The sequence below is a fragment of the Antedon bifida genome, chromosome 1, assembly GCF_963402885.1.
Source record: "Antedon bifida chromosome 1, ecAntBifi1.1, whole genome shotgun sequence".
Lineage (NCBI taxonomy): Eukaryota > Metazoa > Echinodermata > Crinoidea > Comatulida > Antedonidae > Antedon > Antedon bifida.
The window spans coordinates 19,981,220-20,005,644 of record NC_136226.1 but is presented as its reverse complement, the minus strand read 5'-3'; the positions used below and the strand labels follow the sequence as shown (position 1 = coordinate 20,005,644).

The window sequence follows — 24,425 nt, the reverse complement described above, 5'->3', positions numbered from 1 at the left end:
CTTTTATTATTTTTGTACACACAAATGATGCCCTCAACGGTGGTAACTAAGGTTTTCTATCGGGCTTAGCTTAGACCGCGATATTGCAATCGACTTTGCTGAGAGGCTTAGCTAAGACTTTCGCGAGGGGTCTTAGGCTTAGATCTAAGCCTAAGACAAAGTCTTTATATTGCAATCCGCCCCAGGCCTACTCTTCGCGATACATGGCGATAGCGCCCACACGTTGAGCCTTGAATTGAGTTTGCTTTAGCTAGGCTAGGCCTATATGCTAAGCCTACATTTTAAAAGGTGTATACTGTATTTCTTTATGATTTAAGTCGTAGGCTGCTACTATAAGTTACAATAATTATTATTAGTAAGAAAACATATAATACTGTAGTATTTCAAACAAGCTACCCTCTATTAATAATGGAACGATCCATTTGATGATCTGGGTTTTCTAGTTCCATTTTGGAACTAGAAAACTCAGATCTTGATATCTGAGTTTCCTAGATCTAGAAAAGTCAGATATCTGAGATTTCTATATCTAGAAAACTCAGATATCTGAGTTTTCAAGATCTAGAAAACTCAGATATATCTGAGATCTGAGTTTTCTAGACACCCCTCAATATGCTAGGAAGACTATATTATGGAGAAATAAATATCATTTACTCTTGTTGAGAATAATCAAGAATTTGCTTAACATGTAAAACATAAACTTCAACATACTTGTTATAATCCTTTGGATCACAAATAACAGTCACACGTGAATGATTCTTGGCTGCTGCACGTAGTAATGTAACTCCTCCTAATAAATATATTTATAACAAAACAATTACTTTTAATAGTGAAAACATACAATTCCAGCTCTAAAAGCTTGCAGATAGAAAGACTAAAAGTTTAGAAAAATCCAGGGGATGGGGAAATAGTTTTTTAAACAAAATGGCCACCAATGGCGAAAATTCCTAAAAAAGGACCAAAAAACATAAATGATATATCTAATAACCACTTTATAACAGTTTTTACAAAGCTTTATATATTTCTTTACAGTTTCGAAGACCTCAACTACAATCCACACATTATTTTAAGAGCTGTTAATTAGAAAATAGCCGCAAAAACACATGTTAAGTATCTAGCTATATCCCTATAATATAGGACAACGCAGTCCTATGCTCTACGGTGTCTAATAAATCAGTTCATTTAAATTGGTGGTGCCAGCTGGGAGGGGTATAGGAATGGGGGATCATATGGGAAGGGTGAGGGGTCCATCCGGATAAATATAAAACAATACCCGGACTTTTCAAGGATTTTCTTTTTAAAAGTGACTAAAACTACACTTTACTGGTATAATATTGTCAGAACTTCCGGGTGCTCTCCCAATGATGGTCCAGCCAATGGATGCTAGCTGCGCGTTCGGGATCGGGAAAATCCTTGGCATCACTGGACTCATTCCCATATTCATTAGGATAAACACCACTCTTTGAATAAACGCCTCCTCGAATAAACTCCACATAGAATATAATTTTTAATAAAAGCCCCACTCGAATAAACACCCAAAAATATAAACGCCTCCCTTGATTAAACTCCCTCATCACCCCTTTTAACAATCAACCACCAAGGGCGTTTATTCGAATAAATACGATAATCCATTTACTTTCATTTTGTCAGTATCCCATCCTCCATCTATTGGATGCCATGGCATTCTTAAAAAATAGTTGAGCAACAGTCCAAACCATACTTTCTGCAACTGCAATTAATTTTACAACAACCTTATTTAGTCAACCATTGACTTCTCTCCATATATAGCTACCAATGCCAAATTCCTCTAATGCAATGATTTCTTCTTTTTTTTTTGGTTTACAGAACTTGACCGCACACTACTGTGATGTGATGATTTTGAAGACCACCACCTTTTCCTAAACCAAATTTACTGACGGCCCATAATTATAGCCATTAAACACACAGTCATACTTTTCAATTTCAATTTCTTTTTATTTCGGAAATATCATCCATATTAATAAACTTATAAACAGAAAAAGAAAAATCGTAACTCTAAACTTAAGTATATAGAATGCTTCTCCATCTACAATACATTTTGGAGTTATGGAGCATATGTTTGCAAACACAAGCAACAAGGATGTTACCACTATTCAACATACGTTGCATGAAACCATAGGTAGATTTTCGCATGTACTCATTAAAGGAAGGGACACCATGTTCAATAAACATTGCACTGGCACTACTACTTCTAGAGACATTAAGTATACGGCGCAGAGCATTATTGTAGCATACATTAAGAGATCTAATATTCTTCATACGATAGTTACACCAAAGGGCTGCACAATACATATTAATACAGTAAGATCTAAAGAGACAACATTTAACATTGGTAGAGCATTTCATAAATTTGCGATTGAGTGAGTTGCTTCTAATGCACCAAGATCTGTACTGACTTTGAATGTCGGCCTCATCACTGCAATCACACATAAGAATATGACCAAGATAGGTACCTTTCTCAACATAAGCAAGTTTTTTACCAAAAAGTTTAGTAATAGAATTACGTTCAAGTTTGCAAGTACGAGGACAGAAACGCATACAAAAAGATTTCTTATCATTAAATAAAACATCATTCTCTTATGAAAACTCTTCACAAACATGTACCAATTGCTGGAGAGGGGGCAAGTAGAACAAGATCATCCGCATAACTAAGATGATTCAAGATAATGTTTCTACATTGGCAACCCTGACACAAACCACTTAGTCTACAATTTAGAGTACTAATATATATGTTATAAAGGAGAGGGGACATCACCCCACCCTGTCTAACTCCATTGGATACTGCAAATGGATTTGAAACAGAGTTGTTAATGAGCTTATTATAAAGAGTCCAGTGATTGACTCGATCAAAAGCCTTACTGGCATCTAGAAAGCAGGCAAAACCGGACAACCATTTCTATTGTAGTAGTCAATTACATGTTTTAATACAAAGATACACGTATCAGTCGAGTGTTTTGCTTTAAATGCAAATTGGTAGTCATTGGATTCCAATGAGTTACCGCAATGACTGATCAAAATAGATTCAAACACCTAAGATAATACAGACGCTAAAGCAATAAGTCTATAATTATTCTTATTCGTAATATCACCTGATTTACTCTTAACAATCGGCACTAGAATAACTTTAACAAGATCTTTAGTTACATGACCATGACACAGCATAGCATTAAAGCATAAACTCAATAGGATATTAAGTCGTTTACTACCATATTTAAGATGTTCACCACCCAAACCATCAAGTCCGGGTGATTTTCCTACAGAAAGTTTATCAATGCAATTAGATACAAGATCAGGAGTGGGCATTAATACCAATCTCAGGCGGACAGTATTCTAGAGTCTCCTCTACAAATGCTTTATGAGTCGTATTATCCACAGTTAAACAAATTCTCATAATACTTTGGTTTCACGTAATGTAACAAACATACATGGTACATAATAAAAATCTTGCTGTTTCGGGCCAAGAGATTTGATGTAGCAACTTTTTTTTTCTAGAGACAAAAATAGAAAAAAATGTACAGGGGTTTCGTTAGTAGCCGGCAGAGGCATTGTTAGAAATCCTTCAACCGTGACATGACCTACCCGTCAACGGCGAAATTCACCAACGCGATTCGCTTAAAATGACATTATATGATGTACAAAGAAATCGTGCGCATAGTAACGTACCGTAGTTGAATCGTGGCAAGCAAAATACTGCTCTGGGACGCGTGCCTCTCGGACTCCCTAATAATAGACCTAGCCTATATTATTATTATTATTAATAATAATATTATTATTAAACTTCATAAAACGTCATAAAATAAGGAAAGGAAGTACATAACAAATGGGAGTAAAATAATTGCTAAATACGTCGGGCCAAAAAAGTTTCGTGCGTGAGATCTAGAGGAGGAAAATATTTCTTCCACATGACCTTCCATAGATAGAGGTCATCATCGGATTTTGCATGCCATTTCAATGACGATGAGATGGTAGATTTACATAAATGCAATAAAAATAAATATATTTATTTTAAATTAAGCATATATTTATGTGTCTGTAAACTAGTTTAAATGGCCTATATAGCTCTAGAAAGCCAGAGCTTCCAGGGGCCTTTGGCCATTGGACCCCGACCGGGGGCCCTAGGCGGCCCCCTGGCCCCCAGCCGATGGTTGTTCGCTCACAAAGTTCTACATTTATGAGTTCAAAATTCTCCTGTTACTTTTTTTTTCTCCTCTTACTTAAAACCTTAATGAATCCCCTGATTTAAAAAGAAAAATAATGCTAAAGACATTTTCTTCACATTTTTTTTTAATTTGTGTTACAACTTATTTTGGAGTATGGATTATGCAAATTTTTGAAATATTTTAGGAAAATTATTAAAATTGTTTAATTTATATTTGACTACCAAATGCATAAAATTGCAAAATAATTCATGAATAAAACTTTATCTCTTCATCAGAACCTATATCTTCTCTTCAAAATAAGAGCAAACTTTCGAAATGATGAATAAATTAGTAGACAAACTCATCCGACGATGACCATATGGGGCCTAGGCCTATTGGGAGCCGCCCGAGATCGTCATCGCCGCTGTTCACCAGGAATGTTTAAAAAAAAACATCCCGAAATCGACTTGGAATTCGCCAATCTCACACGCACCAGCGTTTATTGGGAGCTTAGTCCACCATCTCAGATGTGTAGCTTGCAGAAAATTAGACAAAAATGAGTCGGAAACTTATGAAATCAAAGGAAGTTTGGTATCAAAATGTTTGTCAAAAGCTAGGCTTCAATGAATAATCTTTATTTATTATATATTTATTGTATACAAGATTGACAATAGTGATTATTACAAATAATGATGGATTTCAGACGATTTTATGTTGTATGTTTAGGCCTCGATTCATTCAACACACCCGTCGCGTTTCGAACAGCGTGCTTCGAAAAAAGGGTTATATTTTCGAATTTATTTTCAAACTCACTTCAACAATTGTTTTTGGAAGCATAGAGTATTTTGTAAAATTTTTTGTCACGTTTCATGCAAATCAAACTACTTTTTATTTGTTAACAATTTGTTTACCATGACCTTGATTTTTAACTTCATGAACGCTTTAAGCGCTTATCGGGGTGAATGTGTGAAAACACAATAACAACAAGATCTTTTAGATGTCGCTTGACATACGAACTATATAAAAATATGCGATTGTTGACATAGATATGTAATCAAATAAACCACCGTGATCAAGGGACATAGTTGCTGTGTAATTAAAACGCAACACCACCGTAATTAATGGACACTTCATAAATGTTTTTTTTGTTACTGTGCTGTGATGCTGCTAGAAATACACACACGCAAGTTCAGAATGTATCTCATGCAAGTACCTTAATTAAAAATTCAATAAACTTTTTACCACAATTTGGTGATCGACCGTGATTAGACAGGCTAGACTAACTAGTAGGCCTAAATTGCAGAGTAGTAGTAGTACACTATCAACAGGCTAGAGGTAGGCCTCCTGGCTAGTTGTTGAGGCTAATGTACACTGTTAACTAGTTTTTTAGGGTGTGTGAGGAAGTGACCTGTGTATAAGACGTACCCAAAATTTAGAGGTCAAATTTGCGTGTCAAAAGTGCGTCTTGGACACAGACATATACGGTATCAGAAAGATTGAATTTTTTTTTGGTGAAACCATATATTGCATGTGATAATGTATATACAACCTAATAGTATGTACTGTGATAGTAGTAGTAGTAATAGTCTAAAAAGGCAATTTAAAAAATAAAAATTAGAATACAAAATCAAAGGTTAAAAAACCCCTCAGACAGCAATGACAGGAATCAATTTTTAGGTTAAAATGTGAATTAGAACATTATTAAAACATAATAGTCAGGTTAAAATAGGAATTCTGTGTGCAATTTGTGGTGAAAGTTAGCAACTTGTCTAAATATCTTTAGTGGGTCAAAATAAACCAGAAAAACGTTGTTGCCCGTTCACGATAGGATTTTCACCCGATGGCCTATGAGCAATTTGCATTAAACTTTTTCTCTCTAAGATTATTGGTTTCAGAGATATAAGAAGACAAGGTCAAAGGTCAAAATGCCAGAAATGGTAGTTGCAGCCATTTTTGGACAAAATGTTGTATTAGAGTGAATATATATATATCTATATGTTGTGAATTATTTGACACTAAAATGAAACCTTAACACCAGCCATTACAAAGATATAAGCTATTTGAATATTTTGGCCGCCCTCTTGAAAAGGCCCATAAAAGACCTCCCACGGGATTACAGATTGGGCAACAACGTTTTTCTGGTTTATTTTGACCCACTACAGATATTTAGACAAGTTGCCAACTTTCACAACAAATTGCACACAGGACCCTATTTTATGACATCTTTTAACCGGACATAAGTGCAGAAACAATTTACACAAAGGTTTAGAAATAATCTAAAAGTGCAAATAACTTGACATACATATTTTTACAAAAGAAATATTATTTTATACCTACCAATATCAATCTGTTCGACAGCATCTTCTATCAACACACCAGGCTTTGAAATAGTCTTTACAAAAGGATACAAGTTGCAAGCCACTAACCTATATTGAAATGTACAATATTCAAAATTTAGTAGTATAGTATGGTTTTCATTAAGTGTTAAAAATCAGTACCAAAAGTACAATACTTACCAATTTTCTATATCATTGAGTAAAAGTTCTAAAAGACTTACAAACATTTTCCCTTACGTAAATTTATACAGTATATAGATTATTCGCGTATTGACTAAAAAATCTAATATTTCTCTGCCCTCAGTCGTTAAAATACTAGAGTGCTTTATTAGTAAGCACATGGTTTATCATGCCAATAAAATGGCTTTCTATTTGACCTTCTCTACATCAATCTATCAAATAAAACATTTAATTATTTCATATGAAATTAAAATTAACACATTATTTCTTCCAAAAATGTTCATTTAATTTCAGAGAAATACAACATGGTTTCTGTTTAAAAAAAAAATATGTGCGACACAGCTTGGCACATTTAGATTAAGTGGACATTTACGTTGACGTTTCATTGAACGTATGACATAATAACTTTGGGATCTGACCTTGTAATCTCTAGTAGCGCCCGTGGAGATATCAACCGCTGGGCCGGTGGTAGTACATAGGGCTTAGACCAGGCTATGTGTGTAGCTTAGGCCTAACCTAGATCCTTAATTTTATGAACGAAGGCTGCCATTCTAGTGATAAGACTCAGGCCATAACCTGTAGTATTAAACTCTTTATTTAAAATAACCAATAAAAATTCAATTAACTTTTCTACATTCTCAGAAAATCAAAAACAGATCATTCTCGGCCATTTTTGTAAACTTTTGCAGTGTTATGACGTCATACGTCCACTTATGCTCACGTCAAAGAGCGAACAGCAAAATGCCACTAAACAAGCTCTCAAATTTGATGTGCCAGTCGACTTGCACATGCTGTAACAATGAATACCAGGTCAGGGTAGGCCTAGTATTGTGTTACAAATAAAGTAACGTATGTAACCACGGAAACATTTTGCTGTACAGTCTTATCTAAGAGGCTAGCTTGTCTGTTATTAACAATGTACTAGGTAAAATGGGTCCTCCCTAAATAGCAAGACCTACCAAGAGTCATCAAGACCTACCAATTTAAAGTTTTAATTTAACGAAATTTTAATTGAAAGTGTTAATTTATCGAAATATTATATATAGAGTTCTAATAGAATTTACAACAATAAAACCTCAATTTTAGCGCAACATAGTCACCAAAAAAGTGGCCTACGACCAGGAGAGCTGCGTCGAGTGGCATGCCTACTCAACTCTGCCAAAGTGCGAATGATAGGCCTACAAAATATGATATGTTCCTCTTTGTGTTTTATTAATCTAAATAACTATATAACATATAGATCATTGATTATGTTGTACATATATAAATAATTCTTTCAATTTAATAGAATAAAATAAATTCAGATATATTTTGTGCTTCGTCTTGGTAGGGCTTGGTTGGTCTTACTAGCAATACAGACATATTGACGAAATGTATTCATCAACTCAGTTCGTTTCGCGAACGCGAAGCATGTCGATTATTTAACATTTTTGGTGTCTATTATACAGATATTGCCTGCTTAGAGGTAAAATATAAGATTTGACATCCCCGAGGGAATGATATTATGTTCAAGGGAATATATATTTCCTGAAGCACCAGCTGAGGAAAATATATAATTCCCTGATAACATAATATCCGATAACATAATATCATTCATTAATTCCAGAGGTTATATTTTACCGATATAAAAGGCGATATCTGTTATATTACATAGCCAACAAGTAGAATATCTGCTGGGTCGGGTAGCTAGGCTAGGCCTCCTTTTTGTATTGTATGTAAACAAGCCTGCCTAGACACCTTACCTTGCGAAGAATAATATACAGATAATTACTAATTAATGATTTCTTGGCAATAAAATATTCACTAGCCTAGGTCGTTTAAATAATAACAGAAGAATTTCCATCCTACATTAATAATAATATTATCAGGTAGCCAAATTCGTCTTCTTCAAGCCGAATCACCGGATGTTCGCCGCGTCGCGCGCGTACCGAGTTACTACTGTGAGTATTAACCAATCACAAACGATCTTTCATCACATCTAGGGAGGACTAATAACAAATGAGGGCGCTATGTATGCATAGTTTAGTTTCTTCAAGCAAGTTCCGTGGCGCAGTTAAACAGAAAAGCTGACAATTTACTGTAGATTTGTTAATTTTACATCTAAAGTTCTAAACAAAGTAATATCATCTCATGCTACATAGTTGTACTATTTACCTGATATACTGATAGTTTTGCCTTTTCATGTCAGCTGCATCACTGTCGAGTCTTCTAGCAAGAATGCCTGTAAAGTGATAAGTTGGAACACATAAAAAAAGAAAATTTAGATTTTTGTTTGTATCATGTCATACAAAACAACAACATGTAATTTCACCAAATACTATACTGTTTGGTATCTGAAATCTATTTTTTATTCTGAATACAGTTTTACCAATGCCTGTTCAATTTCCTTATTAGCAAAACAATAAAAGACCAATAAACGTCAACATATAATTTCACCAAATACTATACTGTTTGGTATCTGAAATTTATTTTTAGTCTCGTGCAAATGCGACTCTACAGCTCACTATGTCGGTCGGTTGGTCGGTCGGTAAACACTAACTCAAATTTGAGCATGCGACTGCAGCCATGTATTTGGCCTTGTTTATTCTGAATACAGTTTTACTAATGCCTGTTCGAATTACTTGTTAGCAAAACAATAAAGACCAATAAAGTTCAAAATGTAATTTCACCAAAATTATATTTCCTAGAAAATATAAAAAATCATAGGTATCATTAATATGCTTAAGTTTATTTTTCCTGTACATATGCTATTATCTCTTTACAATACCTTATTTTACCACATTTACAATACTGCAATATCATTTGGGTGTCAGATTATCCCTCTAATTTAAATAAACGTGTTAAATTACAGAAACGTGCAGCCAGCATTATCATACCATCTCCTTACCGAATTCCATCTGAACCTTTATTTAAACGATTTGATATTACTAAAGTCCAATAATCAATATTTGAAGGATATGGCATCACAAAATCGGCGTGGTGTCAGAAATAATAATTTTTTAGATTCGTAATCTATATTTAATAAGCTTTAAAATGAGCCGTTGTTTATTAAAATTGGTTTATTATATGAAGAGTTATTAATGAAAACATACAAGTCACTTTCTAGCTCAGGAAATCTTCATTTTGAGAAAATCAATAATGAAGTAGCGACGCCGATTAGCTTGGCCTAGCCTAGCCCGGCGATCAACGCGACAAGACTCTCTGTCAAAACTCGCTATGTTCTTCTCAATAACGGCAAACTAGTCGAAAATATACCACTGTGTGGTACATATTATATTTTTTGTTATTTAAAAAAAATATATGGATAAAAATAACGATTAACTTCCTAAATATTTACAAAATGTTGAAACATTCAATCGAGAAACTACGATGGAAGCCATGCTGCTTCATCGTAAACAAAAGCGTCAGCCAATCAGAGAGCGTAATTTATCTCTATAGCCAATCACAGTCAAGGATTCACAAATTCTTGTTAGAAATTTCAGCAACCTAACACCTTAATAAAACCAATTTCCATTGGCCAGATTAAAAAAAATCCCTTAGGGAGCTGAAATATTTTCAAACAGATAGGTACCAAACATGACGTGATTCGTACGCGTTAGCGGTTTGTTTACAAAAGCGCCGTAAAGAAAGTTGATTTTTGAGTGAACAAAAATACAATTTCCTAATGATTTTCAATGGAAACGACTTAAATAATTGCAAAATACACATACTTGTGATATTTTTTTATGAACAAGAGTTTGATATGTTAAAGATAAGTGTTTATAGTATTGGTTTTTGTTGAAATTTTAAAATGGATAGGTTACCGTAGGCCGTTTTTCACATTCTGAACTTCAAGGCTAAATATCTCAAAAGTTCGGGTTGCGACTCTGTGCCGCTTTTGTGATGCCAGGCCTCATTTATGTTTCAGTATTTTAAGAAAACGCTTCCTATTCCTATGTTAAAATTGTTAGATACAACTAAGAAAACTCATTCATTTAATTTTAGAAATCCTTCTGTTCCAGATCCCTTCGTCATACTCAATTTTTTGTTTCTGTTTCTGGTACTAATTTATGGAATAATCTTGATGTTTCAATTAAAAATTCTGTTTCTTTACCAGCTTTTAAATTTAAATTAAAAAAATAAATATTTATCACTGTACCAACAACAATTTTATATAGCATTAATTAAGGTAGCCCTTTATATCTTTTTTTTTTCTTTCTCTCGGGTCATGGTGAGACAAGTTTTTTACTTCTAATCATAACCCCAATAATGGCATTCACTTTTTTTGCCTTTTCTTGTTCTTGTATTGTATTGCTGTTTCTTATTGTTTATTATTCTTGTATTATTTGTTTTACGATTATTGAATAAATGTTATTGAATTGAAAAGTCGTGTTTCTCTAAAACGTGTAAACAGAACATATCGTAACTTTGTCAACATATAGACATTCACGTGAAGTTGTGCACCTCCTATTTTTTTTCTTAATGTCAGAGTTGTGCAACATGACTTGCACACAATTTTATGAATTTATAAATGATTGATCATAGATTAAAAACCAAAAAATGGCATGTTTCACACAAAGTTACGCGCTCACACGCAAATAAAATTTTAAAATATGCAAAATGCAAAGGCCGTTTTTGCAATTTATTTTTGTTCTTCATACCTTTTTTTTAAATTTTAATTGCAGAATAATGACACAGTGCGCTTCAAAATTACAAATTCAATGCAAATTTATGAAAAAATATGCCTATTTTAAATCTATTATAGCACTTCAGGAAGACCGTTGACCCACCATTTTTTCAACTTATTTTGAAAGAGTTGTAGATATGAATTCATATAACTTTGTTGCTTGACAAGTTGTCCGACGTCATCATATGGCCACTCAAAAGAAAAAAAAATGGATTTTTGTCTCTTTCGTCTTTAATAGAATGCATCTCGCTTTATCCGTTTTCCATTTCCCCCGAGATTTTAATATGGTCTAGGTTAATCAATTGTCTTTCAGATTAATTACAACTATTTTAATTTGGATGACGTCATCACATCAAAAAATGTGAATAACATGGGTCACTTATTTTCATCTTTACAGTAAATTTCAATCTCTTATAGCTAGTCAGAATAAAAAGTGATAATCATGATTAAAACGTTTTATGGAAGCTATATTGGATTGTAGATACAAATTCATGTGAACATTTTGCCAATCAGATGTTGTGACGTCATCACATGGCCAGTTGAATAAAAAAAAGTTGTATTTTCATCACATTTAAAAGAGTATATTTATACTAAATATATATACTATATTTTACGTATTCAAATTTCTTCTACACGTTAATATGTTGTTGCTGAGATAATTTCCTTCCGAAATTGCTATCTTCACAGCCTTCATTCTGCTTCACCGGGCTCTTATAATAAAGTAACACTTTTACAGATCAAGAAACAAACAAGTTTGTTGCATTAGTGGTTTTTTAAAGTTACATTAGTCATTGATTTTTGTAAAATTAGTGTTTAATTTTACATTATATAATAATGGGTGATACAAGGTCAAGTCTACTGTAACTTTGCTTATTTTCACTGTATCAACGAATTAACAACAAGGCGCTAGCCATGCATCTGTATAAAAGAGATACAATATCAGATTTTAAAGTCAATGACCGCTGACCATTGAATTTGGAATAAGAAAAACATATGAGCGGAGCAAACCGACAAAATCTAGGCAATGTAATACGATCTTCTGTCAGTAGTCCTTTCTGTGACGACTGAACCTGCACTATACTGTACCAGATTTAAATTTACCTTGTTTTTTTTTTAAACTTATTCCTTACCGCCATGAATTGCAGGGTGGAGAGTCTTGACACGTCCTCCAAGCATTTCTTGAGCATTTGTTACTTCAGAAACATCTCTGCACAAAAATACATTAATTTACTGGGTAAGAAGCCCACATGTAGTAGGCCTAATAATTACGTCACATTTGGTATAAAGTAAACTTTGATAAAGAAATTTAAACATAATACATTTTTAATTTGTAACTATGGATTTGCCAAATTCTAGAGATGAAAGTATTTCATAGTTTCTGAAAGAGCGATTATGACAGAATCCTGATACTCAGCCGGGGCTCAATTCATAATTACCTGACCGGAATTCCAGCTTCCCTGATGACTCTAGCTGTTCCACCAGAAGCAACAAGTTGTAAACCAAGACCATTCAATTTCTCAGCAAAAGGTACAATGTCTACCTTATCCGATACACTTATTACAGCTAAAAGCAAAAATCATTGAATCAGTACATTTTCGATTTTTGGATGCTATTGGTTGTAACCTTAATTTAGTTTGCTATATACTACATTACTTTATTATATAATCTTGGTTCTTTTGGCTCCGTCAGTGACTGGCTTACAAAGCCTAATTGGACTCTAAAGGTTTTGCTAGTGACCATGATATAACTTTTAATGCAACCAAATCCAAATGCTTGCTACTTTGCCCAAAATTCCACAACCAGTTCCACATATTACCTTAAATGGGGCACCTCTAAACGTTGATAATTCCATAACCTATCTTGTGATGAAAGTGACATCAAACATCAATATCGATCTATTTGCAATAGGGCCAACTCTCTAAGTAGAAAGTTTGGTAAATGTTCTACTACAACTAAATGTTATCTATTTAAGAGTGTCAGCATGTACTATTCAACCTTATGGTGTAGATATAATAAGAGCACTCTGAGATCATTGAATGAAAAATGCCTTACGTTTGCTGCTGAAGCAGTCTAGAAATTTAGTGCAAGCATGATGTTTGTCTTAAATGACGATCCATCCTTTGATGAATTCATTAGAAAATCTGTTTTTAGTTTAAAAAATTGTGTGAACGCAAGTAATAATTCTTTGACCATGGCCATTAATTGCCACGTTCTTAATGTGTCAAGAATGCACATACAGGATTCAAAGTAATTTTTTTTTATTTTAAAAACCTTTCATATCCATTTTAAGACATTAAACACATGTTTTTATTTATTTACATTGGCAATCGTGTCACGCGACTGATTCATGCTGCTTCAGACCTTGATTTATAAATATAAGAGGAGAGCTCCATTATTTTGATTAAGTATCCGAGGCGAGGCGAATTTTGATAAATGATACCTCTAGATGGCCGGAAATGGTACTCTCGCACGTAAAATTCATCGTAGGTCTCTGAACATATAGCCTACGAAGTATTGTTCGTAGCCTACGATGTATTGTTATAATTATCTACGGGTGGTTCGTAGGGTTAGTAAACACCATTGTCATAGCCTTTAGAAGCATGGACAATACATACATACATACATACAATGTATTGTTTGCTAATTAAAATCCTATCTAAAGATAGTAGACGTCAATTTTTGTAGCCGCCCTACGCATCGTTTATCCTAATTTGGACGGAAATCCGCCGACGGGACGACATCGGGCCCGTGGACCTCAGCTCACGCAGAGAGAGTCGAGGCTATAATATAGTCTAGTTTCGACGGCCTAGGCCTACACTATAAATTATTTAATCCTACCTTGGGTTAGCGAATTATAAAAACGACACATGGGCTAGGACACCAACAAAATATATGCAAAATAAATATATATTCCATATTAATTAATGTAAGGTTTAACATAAGGCTTAAGCCTTTTAAAATTATTACGACATGTGTAAAGAAAAGGCCCGACCAGAATTTGGAGGGGAAAAACCTGTGAGCAGTTTAGAGAGAGTCTTATGTTTCATGTCATGTGACACAAAATCCAGGTACACGATCTTAATTACTGTTTTATCGTCATCAGACGGCAGCCACCCTCTCGTACTGAGTTAAAAAAACATGCGAGTTGTTGCGGTAAAGCACAGAGTATCGCATTTCATGCCATGTGACCAAAAAAACTAGGTCTGTATTAATTACGGTCTTCTGTCGGCAGTCATTTTGAGCGACCGATTGAACGTTCTGATACTATATTTAGAATGAATTGTTTACGATTTTTTTCTCGGCATCGTTTCTGGATGGGCTGGACGTTCGCTATTATTATGTTTATTAGTTGGCCTGTTCGTTGAGGTTCACCTGTGTTGAATCGTGTCTCTACGCACAACATCATGTCAAGTCATCAAAGATCGTAGGCGCGCCTAGCTTTATAACAAGTAAATCGAGTGCACAACATCAGAGATCGTAAGCGCGCCCAGCCTATCGGGGGTAGCCATAACAAAGATCGTTTGCGCGACTATATATTTTTTTCTCGGCATCGTTTCTGGATGGGCTGGACGTTCGCTATTATTATGTTTATTAGTTGGCCTGTTCGTTGAGGTTCACCTGTGTTGAATCGTGTCTCTACGCACAACATCATGTCAAGTCATCAAAGATCGTAGGCGCGCCTAGCTTTATAACAAGTAAATCGAGTGCACAACATCAGAGATCGTAAGCGCGCCCAGCCTATCGGGGGTAGCCATAACAAAGATCGTTTGCGCGACTATATATATACTGTGTGTTGTATTCGGGGTTAATATTCTTATTATTATATATATTTTTATAACGCACTGTAAAACGTGTAAAATAGCGCTCCTTTGATCGTTTTCAGGAGCGCCAGCGCCATGGCGCTCCTTTTAAATCAAGGTCTGCTGCTTACTAGATTTCATTATTGATCCACTATTTTAAGAACTTATTTAAAAAGTGTGCCTCAACCACTGTTATTTTATTCTGTAATTTGTTACACCACTAAATTGACAATCGCATATTCTGTAATCATGCGACTGATTTTGGAGAATTTGTTGTTTTTTTCAATTGGGACTTTACCGTTGAGTATAGTTTTTCCATTAAGTACCTGTTTATTAGAGTATTTGGAGCGGTGAGATTGTTCTCATTGTCAATTTGAATGATTTTTTGTTGAGCACCATCCAATTCAAATACAAAAAGTACTCAACGAATCTTTATGTTGACTACGAAAGTTCCCAATCGAATTGGAATTCCAAACAATTATTTGACGCTCAAGTCGCACCACTGGATTGGTGTTAAAAAAATACTTTATTTTAAATAAGATTAGAAATATCTTGAAAGATAAAACTCAACCTCTTTCCAATACTTTCCGAATTAGTCCTCAAAGCTGCAGATTACCGATTATGAGAAAAATAAATACTGAGTGCTATAATAAATCATTTATTCCCACTACAGTTAGAACCTACAATGCTGTGCAATACGAACTTTGTGTATTTTTTTAATAACATTGTTTAGGCTTCTTTACCAATTTCATTGTTGTACTATTTAGCCAGGCCTAACGTCTAGAACAAAGTGGGTCTACTTTCTAAGTTATCTTCAAAATCACTTTTTCTATTGGCTGTACAGTACTTGTTTTATTTGCTTTGCGAATGTACGGCCAGTTGTACTGTACAATATGCAAAGGAGTAAATTCAATATCTTCCATAGTGCATTCATAAAACTTGGAGTGGGCCTGATTTCCATATAGTTTTGCACTATAAATTGCATTTTAAAATCGGAAAACAGTATAATGCTTATTTTTAAACAATAGTATTCCATTGAATTTATTGTAATTTCTTCATACCAGTATTATATTTGGTTGTTAAAATACATTCAATCATCTTTTATTGTGTATTGTGACTTTCTCGTGCTTAATCTCAATAAAAATGCCAATATAAAAACAGTAATAAAAATAGTAGGTACTTGTTTTAACGTATCAAAAATGATGTTTCTAGATAAAAATATACATAAAACCAATGTGGCATAGCCAGCACAAATCAATTTTTCGGTGAAGCTGAAAAGATTTTTTCCTGTTCTCATTAAGCATAATAAAAGAACTTTTGTCTATTGTTACACTATAATATAGGAATGCTTGAGCCAAAAAGTTCCACAAAAGTTAAATAAAATTTCTGCTATTACCATTTTCCATCACATGACCTTAATTTGACCAATCATGCGCAATATATTTTCAGCAGACGACGAACTTCTAAAGTAAACAACCAATTCAAACGTTTTGGGGCTCGCACATGTTCGTTTAGAGAAGCAATATAAAGTGTTATTTCAACTCTAGGCGCATCTTTTATACAAAATACATATAAGCATTCGAGCAACATTTTGATGTATTCAAGAGTACAACAAACTAACTAATAAAACTTAGGATGTTTGACAGCTTGACGCACAGGGAGAGACTACTGTTAGTGTAGGTAGGGCCTACTAAGCCTATATAGACGCGATGCTATGCAGCATAGAGTGGGTTGCCCTACACACAGACGAATGATCATAGTAAACCATAAAATATAAGGTATTAATTATATTATACTTGATTTTAAAACAATACTATATACACAGCTAGTATAAATGCTGGTGTGCGTGAGAATGGCTAATTCCAATTCGCTTTTGGGATGTTTTTTAACATTCCCGGTGAACAAACAGCGGCGGCTCCCGATAGGGCTAGGCCCCATATGGTCATCGTTGGATGAGTCCATCTACATAATTTCGAAACCGGTCATTCATATTGGTCAAGGTTGGTCTTATTTTGAAAAAAAGAATACCGTAAAACCTCGAAAAGAAGCCTGTTCCAGTTATCTTGGCTTTAAGCAGCACTAATGTCCAATCTTTCATCAACGGAGCTATTATCTGAGCCAAACATTCAGGAACATGCCTTGATTGCATTTCTGGCTAGACTTTTCTTGTTTTCAGGTTCCAGTTTACATATCATTTCTTCGTTTATTTCGTAAATGTACTGAAAAACATGGTGTCCTTTAATTCTAGATGAAACAATTGCCACTTTGTGGATAGGACTTGGTGTAGCCATTTTCGTTTACTGTATTATTTGTTTTTATATTATGCACCAGCTATAAAGCAAAAGTATAAGACCCCAGTAAAAAATGTCTGGGCCTAGACGATACGCGGTACGCACAGCGCATAGTGACGTGCCTGCACTGCGTATTTTGTCAAACGTGACAGTAAACAACACGTTGTGAGTGTATTTGCTATTTTTCTTTGCTTTTGCAAAATGGTAAAGACGAGGAAAATGTATACTCAAGACTATAAGCTTAATGTTTTGCAGTGGCGTAGCACTAATGGCAATTGTGTCGCAAAGACTGAAAAAGAATTTAGTATTGATCGTAAGCTGGTGCGAGAGTGGAAAAAGAAATACTGTTCGTTCGTTGGCGTGCGAGGAAGACAGACACCATATGAGACACTTGAGCAAAAGCTTCTTTAAGAGTTCAAAGAAGAGCGGAATAATGGTATTGAAGTGAAACGATGGTGGATAGAGCAAATTGCAGTAGAAGAGGGAGCAGTTGGCTTTAAAATCTCAAATGGATGGTTTATGAATTTCAAGAAGAGGAATAAACTAAGCCATCGAAGGAAAACGCACCAAGCACAAAAGCCACCGACAGCTTTGGGTCCAGCCATTACTTTCTTCCACCAAGCCGTCCGAAGACAACGTTTAATGCAAGACTTCGCAGATAGTGAGATAGCTAACATGGATCAAACACCACTGCCCTTCATTATGTCTGATGGAAGGACGTATGACGTAGAAGGAAAGAAAGAGATATGGGTGGCGAGTGGCTCATCTGGTCTCGAGAAACGACAGTGTACGTTTCAGTTGACTATATTTGCAGATGGAATCCCTAGGGTACGGCCGATGGTCATATTTAGAGGAATGGGATTAAGAATTTCACAAAAAGAAAAGGTCAGTTATAATACCGATATTATAGTGAAAACGGATTTTTAATAATTTAATTATAACTGTCACTAGCAATCCAATAAAATTTAGACTATAATAAATGCTTAAAAATGTACATCCATTTTTAGAGTCAATGGGACAAGAGAGTCAGGGTGGAATTTCAACCTAAAGCATGGTGTGATGAAGGCATTATGAAGATTTGGATAGATTAAGAGTGGGGAAACCGATTTACCAATCCTGTGGCCCCAAATCGTAAGCACATGTTCATCGCAGATGTACATAAAGCACAGCAAACAGACACAGTTCAGGAGCTTTTGGTCGCCAAACACACTGTGTTGGTCAACGTACCAGCAGAGTACAGCCCCTCGATGTTGTATTCAACCAGCCATTTAAGAATGCGATAAAAGAGGAGTTTGAAAAACATATCAATGATAACCTCAATGATTATGTGATGGGTAAGATATGCGCAAGCGATAGGCAAATTCTTAAAGTGGGTTGGCAATGCCTGGTCCATAATGAACACAAATCCATCGCTAAAAATTCGGTCGTTCAGAAAGTGTGGGATAAATATAGCCCTTGATGGTTCTGAAAACAAGGAAGTAAACGTTGAAGGGTTGGTTGGATATGAGATGCCATCATCGACAGACGACACTCTTGAATATTCCATTGTGGATGATGACGACGATGATAACGAAATGATTGTATTTGACGGTGAATCATAGGACTGTTTTTTTGCTTTTTATATTGTTTTTTAATTGGTATATTAAACATAATTTCATGGTTGAAAAAATGTCTCAAAAGTCACCCAAGAGCACTAAAAAAAGAAGCCCATGGGCTTCTTTTCGAGGTTTTATGGTAGGTTCTGATGAAGAGATATAGTTTTATTCATTAATTATTTAGCAATTTTATGCATTTGGTTATCAAAAATAAAGGAAATAAAATTTGCATAATCAATAGGCCTACTCTGCCAAAATAAGTCGAAACACAAATTTGATAACATATTTGAAAAGAAAATGTACTTGGCATTATTTTTCTTTTTAATTTTTCGAGTTTAGAAAAAAAGTTAAAAGAAACAAGTGAATCTTTTGGAAGAGTAGGTAATAGGTAATACAACGTAACAGCAAGTATATAGTGTAGTAGTTTCAATGACAATAGGTATCCCAATGTAAAAATTCAAATTAATAATGGTACTTTTTCTTTCTTTTATTATCAAAGGAACTTACTGAACCTAAACTTCTGCAATTTAAATCCATTCAAAAGTTATGGTCTGTTAAATTGGCCAAAAAACAATGATTTTTGCTTAAAAAATGGCATTTTTAAGAGATCATTTAGAATAAAATGATCACCTATTGTTATTGTATGAAATCTTTATTGGTTATCTGCACTTGGCGGACAACCCCTTGTTATTGTCAGGATCTTTTTTTTTTTTTTTCTTATTCTTCTTTCTTTCCACGAATTTTGTCCGCAGCTTAAGATTATATAACTTTGTCAGAATATTGAGCGCATCTCTGTTATTTGAGCCCGATTTTCGCTCAAATTTCAGTATTTGCTTGATAAATTAATTATATTTGTCATGAATTGCCACCATTTTCGTTTGATGATGATATTACGCGTAAAAACTTGAATAACGTGGGTCGAGTAATTTCACCTTTAGTGTATATTTGAATATCTCACAGCTCTTCAGAATTAAAGGTGACCTTGATGATTTTAATTCATTGTGATAGCTGATGAAATTTAGATATGAATTCACATAAAAATTAAGCCTATCGGATGTTGTGACGTTATGATATGGCCAGTTGAATTTAAAAAGTAGTTTTTACATCTCTTTCGTCACATTTATAACAATTTTAAAGAGCGTGCACTGCGCATCTACATGCCAAATTTTCTTCCAGAACTTATATTTTTTTGCTAAATTATCTTTTGAAATTGTCATCTTCAAGATTATTTTGATAACGTCATCATACCAAAAAATTAGAACATGATGTGTGTCCCATAATTTCACCTATGCTACACTGTATATGGATATACAGTATACTGCACATATTATATATGACACATAATGTACAACTCGGCACTATAAGCATGTATGCATCATGTCATAGGATGGCATCCATTTTATGATCGTATGTTAACGTAAAATTATAAAAATGATCACCTATAATTCGTCAAAGTGACGAATTAAATTCTAGTTTCCAATTATATTTGGAATAGTTTTAGTTGAATAACAATAGAACAGAAAAGCCAAAAACAAACGGGAGAATTTGAAGAGAAATAGGTTTTTTAAAATTACTCGTATCAAAAATCCTGTACATTAAATCAAATTATGTTTTGAAATTACAAATAACAAGTTATAACTCTTGCCTCTTGTACAAAAATGAAAAGTTTTCAAGAAAATGCAATTTCAGTTTGCTTATTACTTTAAGACTGCTCGCCGGCTTTTGAAAATTGTCTTTTTAACACTAGCCGGTTTTTCTCTTAGAAATATTTATTATAAGCTTCGATATGAAGCCTTTATTATTCAAATCTTTTAGAGAAAAATCACAAATACCATAAAGAATGTCCATTTTTTAAACAAAATTGTGAAAATTACGTGAGGCTCAACTACTACTGTGATATGTCATCATAAGCCAATCAAAGCTAAGCTTTCCCGCGATCGGTAGAGCTCACGGTTGAATGATTTTGGATTCTGGCTATTTGATTGGTGGACGCGAATCACCCACAGCGGAATTTTTTCTCTCGTGTGACCGTGAAGTCACATGGTTTTTCTGTACTGATTGTTACTACACAAATTTAGAGCAATAAATTTGTCCGAATTCCGTTAAATAAACAACTTTATATATTTTATAAACATTTAATAACATAATTTATTGATATCTACCATGTTGATATATAAAATAAATTACTATAAAACGTAATTATATGTATTATGTAATCATTTTAGCGGAAAACGGCGTAGTTCATACAATTGTCCACCGAGGGTGCAACTTGTTTACATCGTATGTGGCTAAAAACGATCATTTTCAACAATGTTTTAAACCCTATATTTCGAAAACTACAAGTCAGATTTTCGTAATTCTTTCTTTATTGGAATATTGATACAAAATACTAACAGATAATGTTTAATTTTGAAAAATAACAACTTTTAATTTTGCATCGTTATCCCTAGTAAAAGTCCCAACCGAATACGACATTGCTACCTTCCTGGTCAGAGTGGGTTCCATGTGAGATCAGTAATTTGGTTACTCAAATCAATACAAAATAATGCAACCTTCAAAATAAAACTTAAAGAATATTTTAATAATGAACAGCTTGGAATTTCAGTTTAATTAAGCTATTTTTGATATTGTTTTTTTGATGTTTTCTTGTCTTGTATGTATTTTCTTGTTTTTTTCATTTTTACTGAGTCATACTCAACGATAATTGTACTAGGCCCAACCACTCACTTTTCAGTCATTACGGATTGGACCCCATTGGAAATAAGTTTACTTTTTTGTCGACTTAATGGGTTATCCAGGTATTCTTTTTATACATTGTATATTTTAACTTTTATGTATGAATATCAAATAAAATCAATCAATGTAACAACACAATATTTCACTTCATCCACTCGGTATGTATGCCGAGAACATAGAGGGGACGTGATTCAAACATATATTCTTTCTAACAAAGAGGCTATTGATAGTCATTTACTATTTAATAAGTCTGAATATACCACCACTAGGGGTCATAAACATAAATTGAACTGGATTTAATTCGTCACTATGATGAATTATAGGTTATATGCATTGATTTAAGATAATTGATTTTTAAAAGATATATTGATTGATTGATTTTCTCAGAATCTTTAATTATTTTAATATACTGTATGATAGGATCTTGCTAACGGGAATACAATAGCCGGTATAACAATCCGATCAAAGATCCCTCTGCGTATAATGTCATAAACCACATTGTTACATAAGTAATAAAGACATTACTTACTTTTTATATAGATTTCATTATAAATTATGTGTATAATCTATACACTAACAAATAAAATTGAACAAACAATACGGATAATAAAAATTTGTTTCCCAAGGTGAGACTCGAACTCGGTACCTTGAGTGCTATAAACACGAGCACAGACCACCGAGCCATACACAACTGACTAAAAGTTGTAGAAAGATTCCTCCGTGTATTTACTATTCAGTAGCCACTTTGGTGCAGATAGATTATTACATACCGCAATGAATTATAATTTTTTACTATGATGACATCTTTAAAAATTTTTTTAAATGATGCACTGTCAAACTATATACTTTTAACTTTAATATATGAACTTACAAGTTAATGTTAAGTTTGTTATTTCGGCCTGAGAAAATGTCATAATTTGTTTGATTGTCAAAATTTATTTAAAAAAATTTAATATGCAATTAATGATGACTTAATCAACTTTTGTTCTCTTAATTTCATAATAAATCAAACATTTTCTCGACGGATTCGTAGGACTTACGAGACCTTATAAAAATGTGTAAAAAACTCGGAAATCGCCGAAAATTCACATCCCTGTCAACTACAAAAACGCCATTTTGTGGTATGATGTCATCGCAGGGCTCACGGTTTAACGATTTTGGATTCTCGCCCTTTGATTGGTTGACGCGAATCAACACACAGCAGAAGAATTTTCTCGTGAGTGCCGTGAAGTAACATGGTCTTAGGCCTGTCCAATTACATAGGAAAATAATGCATTGAAATTCTTCGAATGAGGTTAAATAAACACTCTTTTTTATATAATAAACAAGTAATATCATATTTTATTGGATTTTACAATGTTGATATACAAAATATATTACTTAAAACCGTGATTTTATATAATTATTTTTTACAAGTTTTCAAGGCATTTTAGCGTGATGTTATACTAAATATGATGAAAAGATTTGTTCCTTATGGAGTTGTTTTAGGCGCTCCGATAAAATTTCATTTGTAAACGTTTACGATTGGAATAGGCTAGTATTTATTTATAGTTATACGCCGACCGCCGTACCCCCAGCGCAAGCCCTTCTTGGCGGCCACATGGTGTACGGTATTCAACTAGTATATTCTCCAGTTGATTATAGCATGGACCTAGCGTACACACTTCTTGGATACATAGATACTAATCGAATACGATTGTCCGTGAAAACGTGCGCCCTCTCGAAATGATCGAGCGAGGCTAGCCCACACACGTGCGTGTTACACACACGACGGTCATATGTTGCGGGTACGAAACTCACGAATAACAAGTTAGAAAGAACTTGTTGAGGCTGGGCGCGGCCGAGCCTAGGTAAGAAAAAAGCTAAATAAAGGACGCCGTTGTAGATAACAAAATTTATTATTACAATAATATTGATTACAATTTAAAAAAACATTGTTTTGATGAAATATAAAGTGCGTCTTACACATCGACGATATAAAAAATACCGATATTTTACTCTCAGTTAGGGGGTGCGTCTTATACACAGGTGCGACTTATACACCGAAATTTACGGTAGTTCATACAATTGTCGACTGAGGGCTCAATTTGTTTACATCGTTTGTGGCTAAAAACGATCATTTTCGGCGATGTTTTAAACCCTATATTTCGAAAACTACAAGTCATATTCTTTCTTTATTATAATATTGATACAAAATACAATATAACAGGCAATGTATAATTTGTTTGAAAAATATTAACTTTTAATTTTACATCGTTATCCCTAATAAAAGTACTTATGAGGCCCAATTTTAAGGTGTGGTATTCACAATAAGTTACTTAAGATGTATTGTCCCTTTGACTAATTCCAAAAAAATAAAAAAAATAAAAATTTCGAAAAAAGTGGGTCATTTTGAAGTATCATAATAATAGTTAACTTTCACCAAAAACTAGTCGGGGAAAAAAAATCATTTAACTGAAATACAGACGTGTTTTGTTCAAAAAATAAGGCAAAATAAAAAACATACTTGTTAAGCGTCACCGCCCGCTCCTGATTATCCAGCCGCCTTTTTTTCCCCATATACGACGAAAAGTTCCGCGGCCCGGCCTAGCTCCAGAGCAGGGCTCGAAATTCACTCTAGCAAACTAGCATTTTGCTAGTACTGTA

At 34.0% G+C, this 24,425-nt stretch overlaps 1 protein-coding gene across 1 annotated transcript in view; it reads right to left on the bottom strand.

The window, feature by feature from the left end:
* Window positions 1–24,425, bottom strand: part of LOC144844639 (bifunctional purine biosynthesis protein ATIC-like) — a 77,202-nt gene that overhangs the window by 40,602 nt on the left and 12,175 nt on the right. Inside the window, exons 2-6 of the mRNA XM_078701646.1 lie at window positions 12,794–12,920; window positions 12,488–12,564; window positions 8,846–8,912; window positions 6,513–6,601; window positions 709–787 (exon numbers count right to left, since the gene is read on the bottom strand). Of these exons, the coding sequence (XP_078557772.1) occupies window positions 709–787; window positions 6,513–6,601; window positions 8,846–8,912; window positions 12,488–12,564; window positions 12,794–12,920 (439 nt within the window). The remainder of the gene's footprint in view (window positions 1–708; window positions 788–6,512; window positions 6,602–8,845; window positions 8,913–12,487; window positions 12,565–12,793; window positions 12,921–24,425) is intronic.